This window comes from Microtus pennsylvanicus, chromosome 22, assembly GCF_037038515.1.
Source record: "Microtus pennsylvanicus isolate mMicPen1 chromosome 22, mMicPen1.hap1, whole genome shotgun sequence".
Classification (NCBI taxonomy): Eukaryota; Metazoa; Chordata; class Mammalia; order Rodentia; family Cricetidae; genus Microtus; species Microtus pennsylvanicus.
Window position 1 is genome coordinate 35,569,135 of NC_134600.1, and position 18,185 is coordinate 35,587,319.

The 18,185-nt window shown below is 41.0% G+C and overlaps 1 protein-coding gene across 3 annotated transcripts in view; it reads left to right on the plus strand.

Moving 5' to 3' along the window:
• The first annotated feature begins 1,885 nt into the window (after positions 1–1,885).
• Lhfpl3 (LHFPL tetraspan subfamily member 3) overlaps positions 1,886–18,185 on the plus strand; it is a 389,769-nt gene continuing 373,469 nt past the window's right edge. Inside the window, exon 1 of one of the 3 annotated variants that reach the window (XM_075956231.1) lies at positions 1,886–2,540. In XM_075956231.1, coding sequence (XP_075812346.1) covers positions 2,105–2,540 — 436 coding nt within the window. In that variant the 5' untranslated portion in view covers positions 1,886–2,104. The remainder of the gene's footprint in view (positions 2,541–18,185) is intronic. The other 2 variants (XM_075956230.1, XM_075956232.1) reach the window with 2 other exon arrangements.

An 18,185-nucleotide genomic window follows, 5' to 3' on the forward strand; every position in this document is an offset into this window, starting at 1 on the left:
AAGTTTAGGGATTCGAGGGCTTGGAAGAGGCACTAAAAATTACTGTCAGTTCTTGCCTTGAAACTCTCTCGCCATGGTACACAGTGCTTGCCAACTGGCCCTATAGATCTCATTACCTTCCTCTTTCCTTATCTTCCTTCCAAATTAAAATGCTAATTTAGCAACAGGCATAGGCAATTTCAGAATGAAATCTAACCGTCATTCTGACCCTTCACTGCCAACAATACACTGAAGATATGTCCCCTTGACTTAGATCTTTGAAGACATAGAGTGTTACATTGGGCTGGTGCGCATTTAGATTACCATCTCTCCTAAATTGCTTTGGTGTTTTAAAGGCTTTCTGAGTATTTGCAGCAACACCTGATAGGGATTCTGGCTCACCTCAGTCAACAATCCCCCGATCTGTTCAATGATGCTCTCGTTTCAAAATCCTGATGGATCTTGAACTGTAATGCCTCAACTCCATACCTATAGGAGACCTCAGTCACACTTCCAGATGGTTCACAGGTGCAGGAGAAGCCTGTTCCTGATCTTGTGTGGCCTTTACCCTAAGCCCTCTCCTTTTCCCGCCTCCACACAAATGCAAACCTTCAGGGTATCAGACAAAGAGCATAACCAGTCTCTATTACTTAGGCTTTGGGCCCGTTTTCATTGAAGGCCATTTACATAGTCCAGACTTCAGGATGGAAGTCTAAGGGGGCATTCTTCCTTTTGCTCAAAGAGTTAAGCAAGCACAGGGCTTAAAATGATTTCTAACAAAACACATTTCTGTTATTGAGCATTCTGGGTTCACAAAAGGAACCAAAAATTAAGCAATGGCAACAGAGAAACTCGTTTTGATAGATAGGACTGTTAAAAATTGCAACGGCAATGCTGGAGAAAGCAAATAAAACAAGGAAACGGTAAAAAGTTCACACCAGCTACCACAAGGCATTTGCAGACGATTAAGGAAAGTTAACCTGAAACAACCATCTCGTTAACTGGAACCTTGGGTTGTGGGGGAGGTGGGAATATTTCCACCGCTAAGATACCCATTGCCATCCTCTATATCTTTAGCACACACTGGCTGCCAATGAATATTTGTGCGATGAATGGAACACCTGCCAAACTCTCCGATGTTTCCAAACAAACTCTAAAATGCTGTAACAATCACTTCTGTGCACGCAGGCCCCATCTATTGCAAGCTCTGCGGATGAGAAATAGCTTGACTTAAGGTGAAGCGTGGGACTTCAGTTGACCATAGTTCGTTTGGTTGCACAGTGGGAAAGTGGGAAGGGAAACAGCTCCTTAGAAACAGAAGGTCAGCCTGCAGGCTTGACTTCTACATTATTGCTTGACAGGTTTCTACCCAACTTCTCCGTCCCCATCTGTGGATCTGAGGTACCCTAACAGTTAGCCAGGGGCAATTCTGTGGTTTTGACAGGGAAGCCCCTCCCTAGGGCGCCACGTCCACCTCCCTTTCTCGCCCGCACCTGCCATGCTGCCTCTTTCTTCTCTGACAAGAAGCAGAGGTCAAAGCTCTTTCCTGTGTGGTGATGGAAAGCTCCCAGGACTAGCCTCCTCCTGGATCCAGGGAATGCCTCTAGGATTCCTGTGGGCGCGCTCGCCCCCTTGATTCTCACAACTCCATAGCCGCTACTCTGGCTCTTGCCTGACACTTAAGAAGCATCTCAGGGTAGCCACCTTTGCGCCCCGGGGCACCAGCAGCTCCCGCTGGATAGGGAATCAGAGGCGGGAAAGGGAATGGGGGGCTTGAGGACTTCCTGGCTTCAGCTGCAGCAGCTGCAGCAGCGGGCAGAGGGGTGGAGGGTACTGAGCAGGGCTGGAGTCGGGGCCAGGAGGGAGGGAGGGAAGGCGGCGGGGAGTGTATGTGTGTGTGTCGGGGGGGGGGGGGGGGGAGGAAGGGGGGTGTTGAGGCTGTGCCAGGCGAGCCGGAGGGGTGCTCCGCGCTCCCCCGCCCTCCTTCCGGGAGCGAGGATGCAGACTCTAGAACTGGTGCTGCTGGGCTGAGGAGGAGGCAGGGGAGTTGCCACGCGAGTGTGTCTCCTGCGCGCCCAGAGGCGGGGGGAGGCGGAGGACCAGGAGGCGGAGGAGGAGGGGGAGAATGCCTGGAGCTGCCGCCGCCGCCGCCGCCGCGATGCTCCCGGCTCAGGAGGCTGCCAAGCTGTACCACACCAACTATGTGCGGAACTCGCGGGCCATCGGCGTGCTGTGGGCCATCTTCACCATCTGCTTTGCCATCGTCAACGTGGTGTGCTTCATCCAGCCCTACTGGATCGGCGACGGCGTGGACACCCCGCAAGCCGGCTATTTCGGGCTCTTTCACTACTGCATCGGCAACGGCTTCTCCCGGGAGCTGACCTGCAGGGGCAGCTTCACGGACTTCTCCACGCTGCCCTCGGGCGCCTTCAAAGCCGCCTCGTTCTTCATCGGCCTCTCCATGATGCTCATCATCGCCTGCATCGTTTGCTTTACCCTCTTCTTCTTCTGCAACACAGCCACCGTGTACAAGATCTGTGCTTGGATGCAGCTCACCTCCGGTGAGTGCGCGCTCACCTCCGCGGAGGCGGGGGACCCCTGGGTGTCCTAGCTCGGGAGGGGTTGGAGTGGGAGGGACCGCTCCCTGAGCTCTGCAGTCCGGACAACTTAATCCTCTCTCAGGCTGAGGGGTGTGGAAGGAGGAACCCCCGGGTTCCTCAGCCTTGGCACGGGTGCCAGGTCCCCAGGCTTTTCCGAACCTCCGGAGTGCTAGGGACGCCACCCAGAGGGACGCCCTGGAGGCTGAGCCCTTGTTGGGCAGAGTCCGCTCAGAACTAAAGATGGGATTGGGGGGCGGAGAAGTCGCCGCTTAGAGACAAGCTGTGTGTGTGTGTGTGTGTGTGTGTGTGTGTGTGTGTGTGTGTGTGTGTGTGTGACTAGGAAAGACTGGTACAAGCGTGTGAAAAGCGGATTTAGAGATGCTGTAGTCGAAGGATCAAGCCAGTCTGTTTAGTCCTTCCTGGGATTATTTCTGTCTTTGCTTCAGGATGTGTGTGTGAGGGGGGCGTGTAAAATTGTCTTGGGCAACCATAAATATTTTATCATCCATCTGGTGATGAGTAAAATCTAATTTTGCTAAGTCCGCCCCCCCCCCTCGGGTTTTCTTTAAAATAAAAAATGTAGCTTAGAGTGTTCCTTAGCAGTTCTTCAAAGCCACACCCCCAGAGTCTCCTTGTCAGCCAAGGTCCTTCCATCTTATCTCTAAACAGATTGGGAGGTCTTGAGGGAGTCGGGATTTCTCAAGATCTCATTTGGGGGAAGCCCTGTTGGGAAAGTGGATATGGGGAAAGGCGGTTCTTCAGCATGGCAGCACTCCTATCCATACAGGGTAGATTGTTGCCAACTGAGCAATAGGAAGTCCCCGTCTCCCCCAGCATCAAAGTTACTTTCAATCAAGAAATAATTATGAGTCCATTTTCTGGTGGCTTCGAAGAGTGCTGAACACACTGGTCTTCTGACACCTCCCTTGCTGCCACTGTATCTGCCTCCTCTTCTGAAATCCTTGAGTTCCTGACACATTGCTGAAATCCTTTGGATTGGAGGGACCTTGAAGGTCTCTGGCGGTTAAACGTCTTCATTTATGTGTTATTATTGTTTAAGTCACTGAGTTTTAAGATATTGTTTCTTCTATAGTGGAAGTCTCCCAGGAGAGGGGGGATTTAACCACTGAGTTCATCACAAACTGTGTGAGGAAAGAGTTAAAGGTGCTGGGCCATGCTAAAGTTGCTGTTATTTTGCGAGACTATTGCAGAGCCTGGCCTCGGTGCTCCTAAGAACTGGGATCACAGGCACTGTGTGTGTTTCCGGAAAGGTTCATAATCTTGTTAATTTCGTAGAAGAAGTGAAGCCTATGTGAGCCTAACGCATATTGGAGTGTCAGTTTTAGCTTTGTCTTGCTAATTTTGCTTTTAGTGTGAAAGCATGTGTGTGAAAAGCGAGGGATGAGCGTGCTGTCTTCTTCCTGTATGTAAATGAGGGTATTTGCCTTTTACCCCTCTACCTCCCCAACCTGAACGAATTGCTTGCTCTGTGTCTTTTTACTTTGTTAATTTGAGGGGTGTTTCAGAAGCAGAATGACTGAGATTTTCAGTAGACTCAGATATTCTACCTGTTCGCGATACTTTCCTCTGCTTTGACTTCAAAAAGAACAGTGCAAACAGGATGCATATGTTGACTTGACCCTACACTGCTAATTTTAATTCTTCTAAGTTAAATGACCTATTTAGACTAGTGATTCAAATTAGATTACTTCTCAGACCTCTGTAAGGTCTGAGAGTAGTTTTGTGGTACTTCTGCAAAAACACATAGTTAAAAGCTTTATTTTGGTGGAGTTTTATATTCTAAAACTACATTTTTAAATAAAAATAAAGAAAGAAAGCTATCTTTTGAGGGAAATCATCACTTTCAAAGTTAGCATACACTTCATTGTAGCCTTTTCCTTTTTCCTGAAACAGATTACGTAGAACATAATAAACGCTGGAGCAATGAAACATGATGTTAGGTATGCAGACACTTGTCAAAAATGTACTATTTTGATTTCCATTCCATTAAAATGTGATGATAGTGTTTGTACTGCAGTACATATGAGGGAATTTTCTCCATCCGGAGAATTTAGGATCCTTACAAGGTATGTTTTAAAAACCCTCTGAAATCTGTTATTTTACTCCTAGTTTCATTTATTAACTAACTATATTAATAAAATGATGGCTTATGACAAGAGATCAATTAAGAATCAAATCAGGTATATCTACAAATTTTAAAGGAATGAGATCTAAAAGATATTTATGAGGAATGCTATATTCAACATGGATTTTAGTTTTTATTAATTTGGGGGATGCAAGAAATGTAACATAGTATATGATGTACCAAACATTCTCTGGAAGTGATGATGTACTTTGGATGTCTTCTTTTTTAGTACTCTTTAATGTTCATAAAATTTTCATATTTATAATTTAATTACCCAGAATAATCTAAAGGAACATTTTCTAAATATGAAAGGTGAGGAAGTATTTTATTATTGGATACTCTTTAACCTTAATTTGAAGCTAAATAACGTGTGTGTGTGTGCGCGCGCGCTCGGGCATGCACAGGTGTGAGGTTATCTAATTATTTTTAACATGGTAGCATCGTAAGTCAAGTAAAGTATCAAGTCCTAAATGGGGTGATACATTAAGATGATGAATGTAGGTTGTTTTGTAACAATATGATATCAAGAATTTTTAATGAGCCTGGTGCAGTCATGTATGCCTTTAACCCAGTGCACAAGAGGCAGAGGCAAGTGAATCTCTGTAAGTATGAGGCCATCCTGGACTACATAGTATTTCCAGGACAGTTAGATCTATGAAGAGAAACCCTGTACCTCTGTCTTGGAGGCCAGCCTCCAGCAGCACAGGGCTTTGATAGGAATCCACTATCTGGGGGGTAGTTAGGGGGAAAGGCACTCACACAGGCTCTTGATGTGTTCCTTCTTTATTCTTTTTATTCTCTCTCTATCTCATGTTGTTATACAGCTTTTATACCCCAACAGAATCTTCCAGGCAGTACCAGAGTCAAAACAGCTGCATTCCATTTTTCAAGTGAATGATTATAGGGAAATCATGTTTTTCATCTCCCTCACATTATTAAACATTTTATGTATTACAGGTGAAAAACAAAGTATCCCAAGAACCCACATATATTCATACCCAAGCAACTTGTTATAGATTAACCATGTGGCAAGCAAGGTGTTCTTGTCAGATCTTTTACTGGGAAGCTGCATTTTGCAGTTACAAAGAAAGGGCCAATGACTTTATTACTTACCTTGAAAAGTAATCTTATAAGGAATCACAAACCTAAATGTTTATATAGGAAAAAGAATCAGTCAGCTCTGCTTTAAATCTTTAGGGTACATTTCCATTCATTAATAGTTTTAAATCAGGAGTTTGAGGGTAGAAGTGGGTATAAGGAATTAATTACATCACCCTTGGTCATCAACCAAAGCTAGCAAGGGCAGTATGTCAGCCAGTAGTAATTGGGCTGCTGTGCTCTTATACCCCAACCTTAAAGAGGTCTTCATTCAACTGTGTGCCTTTTTAAAACTTTAGATTGCCTTCTTGGGAATTTTGCCTCATAATTATTTAACAAAAACATCTTAGTCTAACTTTGTTATTTTCAAAGCTTTGTTTCAGCTGCGATGCACTCTGAGACCCATGAACACATCTTGCAGAATTAAGGTTAAAAGAATTTAAACTAGCTGGGCTACTGGGACTCAAATGTTAGTCATTAACTTGAGCTCCAATCCATGCAGTGCCTTAGGCAAGACTCACAAACCCTGGCTGTGAAACATATCCTTGTGTTTATTTTTATTCATCAAAACTCTGTGAAGTCTATCATTATTATTATCAAATTAGGCAGCACAGCTTAGGGAGGGGTCATCTTGATAATCCACAGGTAAAAATGTCTAGTAGAACAGGATGTTTCCAAGAGATAAACGCACTATATTACAAGCAGTGGAGATCTCCCCATGTCCACTCACACCATGCTAGATACTAGAGAAAGAGAGCCATAGCAAACATGTAAAGGCACACAGAAGCAAAAGACATTCCCGGGTCTACAGTCTCGTGGCCTTGCCTAAACCAGATTGTCTCATCAGAAGATTCCCTTCTGGTGTGCTGACACCTGAAACTTCAATTGAAACTCACTTCTCATTTGGCATGGCCAACAGCAACCCTGTCCCAAAACTAATCCCAGCAATCGGAAGGCAGAGGCAGGTGGATCTCTGTAAGTATGAGGCCAGCTTGGACTATATATTAAGTTCCAGGACAGTCATATCTGTGAAGAGAGACTCTGTCTCAAAAAAAAACAAGCAAACCAAAAAACCCCCAAACAAACAAAACAAAACAAAATGAAGAAGAGGAGGAGAAGGAGGAGGAGGAGGAGGAGGAGGAGGAGGAGGAGGAGGAGGAGGAGGGAGAAAGAAGGAGGAGGAAGAGAAGGGGAACTTTTTAGAAACTAATATGTCACTCTGCCTTTGGGAGTAAACACACACACACACGGACTATGCCTAGTATAGAGACTTGGGGAATAAAATAATGAATGGGATAAATAATGATGCAAACCTTTCTCATATCTTCAGACAGAAAACTCTTTGAAAGGAAAAGATAAACTTTTTTCTTTTGTGATTTCTGTAACACAAAGGGAAAATGCATCTGTAATTGTCAGGTGAGCTAATGAAGGCCCATTCCTTCCTTAAGTCAACAGCAAAGGGAACTTGACTACTCAAACACTTCATTCTCTATCACTGTCTCTCTGAAGAAATGTTCCAATCTCCAGGATTACATAATATCCCAATATTCCCAAGGTCCAGGAATAGCCAAACCCTACAGAGATGTTTTATTTGCTTGACTTACTCATTGTAGATCTTAAGTTGTTTCTAGAAATTACATGGCCAAGGAGATATTTTCTTTTTCATCGGTTAAGATATGGTAGAATTTAAGGCTTTGTCTCTGCTCCAGACTTCTTGGTGGAAGAGAGCTAACAAGGAAGTGTTCACTTTTATCTGTGAGTTGGAGGGGATCTTACACAGATTAGGTTTCTTATTCAGGAGGTAATAGAACAGAAGTGGATTTCATCTCAGGAGCCCATCCTCGGCTCCTGAGTGTGCCAGGAAGGAGGGGCGCCACAGAGGCAAGGCTATACAGTGAGGGCAGAGTACTGGTTTGCTTGCTCAGTGTCTCCCAGCATCTTTGTCTTAGTTTCCTCATAAGTTCTTTTAGCCAACTAACTTTCTTCATTTACTTAGAGTCACCAAAGGTCATTGCTATGGCTCTAAGTCTTTTATGCAGAACCTTTGCAGTGTTAAGCCATCCCCTCTCATGACACCCTGCTCTTTTCCATGAGCATTTGATATTACAGATTGCTCATGTGTTTATTAAAGGTCTGTTGTCCCCAAAACACTGATAGTTGGACCTCACGTTTTTCTTTATATGATAAAGAGGTCAAGAACATACATGTATGTTGGGGTTAAAAGATGCACTGTGCAAGTTCAGTGCTGGTGCTATTTTGTGAGCCCAGAAACTGCTTTCTATGCCTGAGTTGTTAGCCAGCAAATGGTTCTAATTACTTCGGGACATTTGTGCAGTGAAATGAACTAATGTATATATCGGGATCTGGGTCATGGTAAAACAAAATGAATACAAGACAACACTATGTGATGGTTAGGAGTGGTTGTTGTCATCTTACCAAGGTGCATAGTAGTATTATATAAATGGCACATAATATATATATATATATATATATATTCAATAAATTTCTGTTGAGCTAATTAGTAAAGAGAAAAAATGATTATCATATTGAAGAAATATGGAAGGAGTGTTAGATTTCTCATGTCCTGCCATGAGAAGGAAATAGCTGTGAGAGTCATAAGATTATCTTTGTGGTTCAGTTTTACTGAAGAAACACTTTCCTGTTCTTTGATGGCTATGGTTGTGACATGTTGGCCTGTTTCGTGATGAGATTTTTTCCGAATGGAGGGTTCTCTGATGTTCAAGTAATGATCTTTATTACAACACTAAGAAACAATCAATCATATCTCAGTCTCCAATGTATTTTTTTCTATTACCATTTAGTCTCTCACAAAGAAAAGACATCAGTAAAAACAACACCAACAAATAATGCTATTCAGAATGGTGCTTTGATGTGAGAACCACGAGTTTTGGCTGTCTTTGAAGAGTGGGACCTGTTCCAGGTTTTATTTTATTTTTTTAAATTTATTTTTTAATGAACTTCAGGGACATTCAGTACCAGAACAGAGAGTGTTTTCCAGGATTTTGGGTTTCTTCATTCAGGGCACTGGTGCAGATTTATTCACACTGACCTCCCAGAGAGCTTGTAGTGTCTGCTCAGAAGCGGTGTGTGCAGAGCTGGGAAGGGGAAGCTCCCAAGAGGGAACAAGCTTGGTGTCTACTCAAGTGCAAACTCAGTGTTCAGGACAATAAAAAAAAAACTATTTTTAGGAAGAAAGTTCTTACGTCAAGGAGAAGCCAACCTATCCTACACTATGTCAGGAAATACTTCGAGGGGAAGCTAATCCACCCTTTATCCAGTGTCTGAACTACCCCTAAACAAGCATCTTTCCCCACCAGACCATTGAAAATGTCCCTGCAGGTGCAGAGGGAAGGGTGTGTGGGGGTAGTGAAGGGTGTGTGGGGGTAGTGAAGGGTGTTTTCATTTCCTAACAGCATTGTACATAATGAGTTGTCAATTTAAAAAATTAATACACTTTCAAAGATCTTTCTATTCACCACCCCAAACAGGCAAGGAAATTATTTGAAATAATTTTAGAAACTGTTTCTTTTTCTTATATGTAGCATGACAAGGAAAGTGACAATTGAAGTGATGTTGTAAAATATGTTAGTGTAAATGACAAAACAAACAATTTTGCTAACGACAGGGTTTTAAGTGAAGATCTGAGAAACCTAACAGGACCCATATAAGCCATATGACAGACGTCTGTTATGAGTTCCATGCTCTTGGCACAAAACTGCATATTAGTTTTTATATAATAAAAATGTCAGCAATATGTTATTTATTCAAAAATAATTAATAAATATACTGAAAGCCTAACTAGAGTGTAGAGTAATAGAAGCTTCCTGTTAAAATACCTATCTAGCAGTTGCTTTTTGTAATGATGCTATGACCGAGGAAAGAGTCCAGATAGCCTGGTCAGCATTTATACTGCACCTACCTCAGGAATCTTTCAAAGTAAACAAACTTTTAAATGAAAAAAAAAACAGACACAGAATCTATGGCTGGTATGGTGGTACATGACTCAGACCACTTCTTAGTGTGTGTAAAGAGATAAGTGTGTGGAGAGAGAACTTGGAACACTTTGGCATGAAGCAACGAACACTCCAGGAGAATTCCAATTTGAGGGATTAATGGTATGATAATTAGAGCACTTTTAAAGTATAATTTCCATAATACAGTTGAACTTTGGGGGTCAGCACCATCTTTAATTAATGTGAGTTTTCCTTATCATAATGAGTCAACGAGAATTTTTATTTGACATGGGGACAGACAGAAAGGCTGACCTTTACTTTTAATAATAACAGGCAAGATATTAATGCTGACAGAAAGAGACTGCTTCAGATACAAATCGTAGATAAACTATTTAATGACTTAAAGACAGTGCTGTTATGAAAGTCACTGGAGCGTTTAGAAACTCAATAAGAACAACCCTCAACATCCTGGATGTTCACAGATGTAACATCATAATTAAACACAATTTGACATCATCACTGTGGCTCTGTTCTGTGATGTGCCAATGGCCCAGCATCTGACCATTAAAAGTTTTGATCACCCTAGGTGTCATCTTGATCATCTTTCTCATCTTTCCTGCTGAGATAAAATAGGAAAATGAGTGACTTATAAGAGGAAGGGCTTTATTTTTATTCCAGCAGAGACACAAACTCTGACCTCTTCCTAAAAGACTAAAGAAGGCAGACATTTTCTTAAAGATTATTTTTGTGTATATTCCTGCACACACATGTATGTTTACGTGTGTGTGTGCACGTGCCTGTGTGCGGCTCACATGCACGATCAAACCTATGGAGGTAGGAGAAGGTATCAGATACCTTGGAGCTGGACTTACAGGTGAGGATGAGCTGTCTGACATGGGTACCAAAAGCTGAACTTAAGTTATCTGGAAGAGCAGCAAGTGTTCTTAACCACCGAGTCATCTCTCTGGCATGAGAGGACACACTTTTCTGAAATAGATTTGCTGGTATGGAATTGGCCATAATCAATTTTGGCATCTTTCTTAGCCTAATGAAATCAAGACCTGTAATAGCAAAGAGGCTGCCTATGTATGTGTACAAAAGGAAGAAAGATACTGAAGATTAGTTTGAGTGAAGCTATTTATAGTAAGGGACTGTGGGCTGCGTTCCCGGTGCCCGGCTGCCCAGCCACTGGCTAGCTTTACCCGAAATAATTACACAGAAACTGTATTCACTTAAACACTGCTTGGCCCATTAGTTCTAGCCTCTTATTGGCTAATTCTCACATCTTGATTAACCCATTTCTATTAATGTGTTTAGCACCACGAGGTGGTGGCCAGAAAAAGGGGAAATGATGTAGGAGGGTCATCTGCCTTTTAATAGGGCAGAAAATTAGGTGGGCGGAGTAGACAGAACAGAATGTGGGAAGAAGGGAAGTGAATCAGATGCCATAGCTCGCCTCTTCAAGATGGACGTAGGCTAGACTCTTTCCTGGTAAGCCACCACCATGTTATGGTACACAGATTAAGAGGCTACAGATAATGGGCCAGGCAGTGTTTAAAAGAATACAGTTTCTGTGTAATTATTATGGGGCTAAGCTAGACGTGCGGAAGCTGGGTAGAATGCAGCCCGCTGTTCCTCACTACAGAAGTTAGTTTCCCAACTATCTATGATTTTGAGATTATGATTTATCAATGAATGGGCTAGTGGATGAGTAAGTAAGGATAGTAGAAATAGTTATATATTTGAAAAGTGCCCTTAACTCAGAAGTGGGCGTGCAGAATTTAACTAGTCAAGAGAATTCTTCCCATTATGTGCCCTATTAGAAAACAATATCCAAGAGTAATTGAAAGAGAGCCAAGGACTCTTGATTTAAAGGTATTTTGCAAACAGTCTGGGTGTAGAAAGAATGTTCTACATGGTTCTTAGTTGCTTTCAAAGAAAACAAAAATGGGGAGCTAAAAAAACTGAGATAGGAAATGTGTGTTACATTGACAGGAGATCCAATATTCAACAAATAGGAGAATTGATCAAGCTGTGGTGAACAACAGGGACATAGACAAAGGAAACCAAAGATTGGTGAACTGTCAGCAAAACAGGAAGGACGAGGCTCGAGATCCAATGGCCTATGGGATCTAACAACATCAGAGGCCTGTTAAGTTTGGCTTCTCAATGACTCAAAAAGACCTTGCACAGAAGAGAAAGTGGGAATGTACAATACAGAGCTGTGTGCAAGCGAGTGCTATTTATCAAGACATGTGGCTTTGCCCCTTGCACAGGGAGCTATGATAAACTGGAAGATCAAGCTGTCCAAGAGCAGAGATGGTCAGACTTCTTGTGCGGTGATGGAAATGCTGAATATCAAAGCAAGCCAATATAAGAAATGAAAACGTCTCTCTGGGATATAACTAGGTGCTCTTATATAGTCCTAGCTTATAAAGTCTTGGTAGACAATTGAAAAATTAAATTGATTTCTGTAATGTCTCCAAAGGGGAACTCAGAGAGTATTCAGATGAGTATATTTATAATACATTACAGAATATGTACAGTTATACTAGATTGATTTAATCAGTACAAGATTATCAATCACTGGTGATATTGTGAGCCTATGCATTTATTAACTTAGTTTTAACAAGATGATTAAACTTTTTAACCACTTATATTACAAAAACCTTCATAAAGAAAGGAATTCTGTACTTATTGTTTTAAAAGTCATAGATAGTGACCATTGGATGGTTATAACATCTGTTTAATAGATTAATGATCAGTGCTGACACTGGATTAAAACAGAATAAAAATTGCAGATAATAAGGGTCTTATAAAATGTATTTAAAATATTTACATGAGTACACATATATGTTTGCACTAGGCTGTACTGTGAAATGTAATGCTAACTGTTAGCTATCATCATCTTTCAAGACACTTCCAGGCACTTAGCCCATCTAAATATGTCTTCATTTTCTTGGGTTTATTTTTCTTAGGCTTATACAACTGTATAAGATCTCATAAGATTATGGAATATTTCAAAGTGTTATAGACATGAAAAATATATTACCCGCTGTTCATGTTTTGCCGTGCTTTTACCAAGAAATCAAATACAGGGAAAACTTCAAATGTAGGGTGAAATTAAAGCAGAACAAAACCAGGGAGCAACCTTAGCCGGGTGGATAAGTAGCAGAGCCAGGGCTTCACAATCTAAGAGACCGAACAGAAACATTTATCTTTTGTGTTCTCAGGGCTATTGAACTAATGCCCATGAGACACCAGACACTGAAAGAACCCTACAGTAGGCTTTGGGAAGCTTAGCCGTCCATGCTACTCTGATGTTAGTGCTATGGCTGAAGAGCTCAGACCTGGAGGAGTCTTTAGTAACCACAGAATTTAGTGTGCAGAAACAATTGCAATCACAATGTCTCCCCTAGCAGTGACAATTATGTCACATGTGTGACTAATCTACCCTGTTCTGAGGATTAAGGGAGAAAAGAGTGGATACATTGTACAGCATTGTAAAAATCATTGTGGTTCCTGGACTGAGTTCCGCACATTGCTAAAAAAGCACATTGAGTTAGGAGTTTAACTTGGTGTTAACAGGTGTAGTCACTGCCCCTTTTATTTGTCTGGAGTAACAACTCAAAGAAGGAGGAAACTATTTTTGTAACTTTGACTGCAGACTCTTGGAAAGGGGAGCTGTGTTTAAACCTTGTGGGGAGCATTTTTTTTTAACTGTTCAAGACCCAAGCACTTAGGTTCTCATATGAAGCTTTTCCAACTGATAAATACTTGTCACCATTATCAAGTCAAAATCGAATGCTTCTGTCTCTAATGGCATCATTTAACGAAAATATTTTAGAAGTAGAAAGCTTTTTGTTCTGTGCTATTTTTAATATAGTCATGATATAGGAAAACTGGGTTTTTCATTATTGTGTCTTATTTTTTCTAAGCAAAGAAGAAAAGATGGCCGAAAAGATCCAGTTATTTATAAACATGTTAATTCCTTGTATTTGTTTTGCTTTTTAAAAAGTAGGCTAGTTTTTCTTATTGATGTCTCTATTTTAATTTTAACCATCAGGTTATTGTGAAGTGAGTATGTAAGTTTGCTATGACTACGTGTCTGACTGTGATCCAAAGGATGGATGAACCACGGGAAAGTGAACGCTCTGTGCCTTACATAATGTCGAGATCCCTTGTGTAGGGACTATCCAGTGCTGTTGTTGACAAGGGAGTTGACCAAATAGGCCTGCTCTATCAACTCCATCAGATTTGACTTCTGGGGATGCCAGCAAGCACTGTTAAGGTGTCTTCCCTGTCCTTTCTAACTTCCAGTGAGAGGAGCTTACACAGGAGCTGGGCCAGCGTCCACGCAGCCCTAGTGCACAGGACTGAGGTCCCCTCTACTGACCACAGGATGGTCTCTAGGGGGAGCTCCATACCCGTCATCTCCTGTGTTTCAGAACTTTGCCATTCACAGGGTCATGTCCCGGGGGCACAATTTCTATTTGAAGTTATTCTCAAGATAACACTTGGGAGGATGGAGAGTGCAGAGTAACACGTGAAAGTTGAGAAAGAAAAGGAAAAAATTAATCAGATTATGTGCAGTAATAGAGGAAGTTTCTTCCTCTGAATACATCCCTTTAGATATTATTTTAGTTCCTTACTTTGGTGTTAAAATTCAGAGAAACTAGTTTCTCTGAAGTATTGGAACTTTGAGTTAACTGTTGTGACTTCCTGTTGACTATCTCTTTAAAGGTGTCCTTGGCAAAACCTTCCCCCTTCAGAACATTTGGCAAGACACTGCGTTAATGAATTCAGAACTACAATGCTCCAACCAGCCATTTAGTGTAAGTGGCCATAAGCTGGGCACTATGTTTGGATCTCTGCAGTAACCTTGACAGTGTTTTAGAAACTTAGAAAATAGAGGTTGAAATTCCATTTCCTAAGAAAAATTCAAGGCTTTCAAATTAAAAATAAATATTTTTCAGTAACACAGACCATGGGTCTTAGTCACAGGCAAAAAGAAAAAAAGATGCTTGCTTCACACATCCAAAATGAAACACTAATCATCTGATTTAACTACTGGCATTTATCTACTTATTACACTTTAATTTCTTAAGCAAGAGAAAATGAATGAGTTCTGTTCTCTCCTCTGGATGCAACTCAGAGAAGGCATAAATTCTATCCTGTTTTCCCTGCCCCAAAGCAGTTCCTGAATATTATCTCATTCCTGTTTTATCTCTTTGAGAACCTGGAGAGACAATTCTTTAGATGAAACCACCAAAAAGCACTCTTTCTGCACAATGCCAGGCCTTTCTTTTCCATCTCCTACTGGGAGAGTTCTTCTTGATCCTCTTCAGTATCCCCCTCGTTAGCCCTGGATGCCCTACCATAACCCCAGAGCCCCCCAGAACATCTACACCTGAACAAACCAAACTGAAAATCTGAAACCGCATGGATGTTCCAGCTGTGCATAGCACACCAGCACAGCAGTGGGAAACTTACTTTGTTGGGGAGGGGACAGGATTGAATGTGTAGGACACAGGGAGGAACTCTGCGGTCAGTGTAAGTCCTTGACAAGCACAGCTTTCCTTTGACTATTAAATAATTGAGTTTTTAAAATGAAGCAGCTCTAAAAAAAAAAAAACAACCTATAGATTACAAAGTAGACCTCTCAGTGCTGAAACTTTAATTGCAATAGATTTATTGAGAACACTGAATGAGGTTAAAATGCAGTTCTTCATCTCTAAGTCTATGCTAACAATAACAATTATTGCATTGGGTATTTATTCCCCAAATGTTGCCCATGTTTGCTGTAGAAATATGACTTTTAGGAAATCAAACGTGGGCTTAACATCATGAGAGGGTCTTAAGTTTTCTTTTGTAGATATGTTATTTAGCTTGCCCATCATTTTTGCTTTGGTTAGCATTTAATAAAATACTTGTTTCAGTTCATCAGCAAACACATTATGAAAAATGTGCTATCCATTTGTGTATAAGCACACATGTGGATGCATTTGCACACACATGCACACTCATGTTTGCTCTTGGTTATCTGTGTGTTTTTGTGTTAGCGTGTGGTTTTTGTTGGGCATCTTATGTAGGGCTTCACATTTGCTGGGAAGGGCTCTGCCTCTAAGCTGTATTATACTAGGGCTTTTATGTGTATGTTTTTTGTTGTTGTTGACTTTGTGTGTAGAATGGTGGTGCTGGGAATTGTAGTTCTTAACTCACACATACTAATCCAGTGCTCTACCACTGAGCTATGTTGCCAGCTTGTATGTGTAAGGAAGAACAAAGTGATCATTTTTCTACCTGCTAATCACTGTCTACTTTCTCCAATTTTGTGCTATTAAAACTCTAAGATGTCCTTTTATCACTACTACGCTTGCTCATAAAAAATTTTTGAATTTTATCTGTTTTTAAGGGAAATTATTTTAATATTTTAGTACTCACTATGACATATGCCATATATTTTTATTGTTACCGATGGCTATTTATTAGATTAAATGACTTCTTATATATTTCTTTGTTGAACAGAAATTGTGTATGTTGAACTTCATTGAATATATTTTCTGCTTTTATTGAGATGATTATGTTGCTTTATTTAATAGGTTCTGATGAGATGAGTCAAAAGGTTTTCTTTTGGAGGGGGCAGTTTCAAGACAAGGTTTCTTTGTAGCGTTGGAGCCTGTCCTGGAACTAGCTCTTGTAGACCAGTCTGGGCTGGAACTCACAGAGATCTGCCTGTCTCTGCTTCCCAAGTGCTGGGATTAAAGGTGTGTGCCCGGCTGACACTAGGTTTTTCAATGCTGAAGTGATCATAGATTTAAAAGTCAAATTCACTTTATTGTAAGAAATTCAGTGGCTAATGACTGACTATTTTTAAAGTGTCTCCCCAGGTAAAGTTGCTCTTTTTCTGCGTTTGTCAGACCGTCTTTATTTAGTATGAATGTCAAGGTTATACAAGACTCGCGGCTAAGGAATCTTTCTCTTCCTTCTTTGAAGGGACATTTGTGTGACCAGAGCAATCTGCCCTTGAATGTTTGAATACAGGTTTCATGAAGCTGTTTGGGCCACTGTTTCTTTGTTGTGAGGTTTCCAACCACTGCTCACATTTCTCCCATGGTTACAGAATCATTCAGACTTCTTAAATTTCATCTTATACAAATACATGTTTGTAAAATGTACAGATTTGTTTACATTTTCAAATGGATTGGTATAAAGCTTTCACAATCTAATCATCAGAAAGCCTGCGATGACTGTGTCTGGATTGTGTTTACCTCACTTTGTGCCAAGACTTGTTTGATTTCTCTCCTTGACACAATCAACTTCAACTTTCTTCTTCATTGCATTCTCTTTTATGACAATAGTTTTTGCTTCGGATTTTTTCTTTTCTTTTTCTGAACTTCCTTTGGATTTTGCCTCTAGTACCTTTTATGACTTCTTAATTTTGTTATTAAAGCGATTAACTGTGTAGTTCCTTCAATTTTTTTATTAGAGGAATAAAAAGACTCAGCTGCTTACCAGCTGTAATATTTGAGGAGGCCATCATAGAAATGTCCAGGGGTGGGGACTACACCCACGATGTCTCAAGAGCTTGGCTACCTGAACGAAACCTGAGCAAGGATGACACCAACAGGCTTGTTAATATGAACGGGAAATCTCACAGGGCTCCAGCCCTACATGAAGAACTACAGGTCAACTAAATAATGCAGAGAGCGGGAGAAAATAGTCATTTGAAAAGAAGAACCCTCCAGTTGATTGTCCAATATCAAATGGTCGACCCTGAAATCACATACAGATGAGTAAGTTTATACAGACCAAAAAAATAGAAATTGAGGAAAAGAGATCAAGAATTTGAGTACTTGTGAGGGGTTGAGGGGTCAAGGGGAAAATGATGTGATTATATTTTAATCTCAAAATATAATTTAAAATTAAGCTTTTATATGTATGGGTGTTTTGTCTGGATGTATGCCTATGCACCATGTACGTACCCACTTAAGCTAGAGGAGGATGTCAGATCCACTAGAACTGGAGTTACAGATGGGTGTGACCTGCCATGCGGATGCTGGGAATTTGATCCAGATCCTCTGGATGAGCAGAGGGCTTTAAACTGCTGAGTCATCTCTCCCGTCCCTAAACATTTTGACTAGGAATTATATAAAGTCATTTCAAGCAGAACATAAAGTAAAAGTGATATTTATAAAACCATTTATAAATGCATTAGTGGCATTATTTAGATAAATTAGACACGTTTACTATTAAATATGTGCCCACCATATTTAACACTGAGTGTATTCTGTACTTACGTCATGCAGAGTAAATACAATGCAAATTTTTACAGAGTTGTACATGAGTGCTCCCAAATATCATTCCATTTACGTGCTTCTTGTTGTA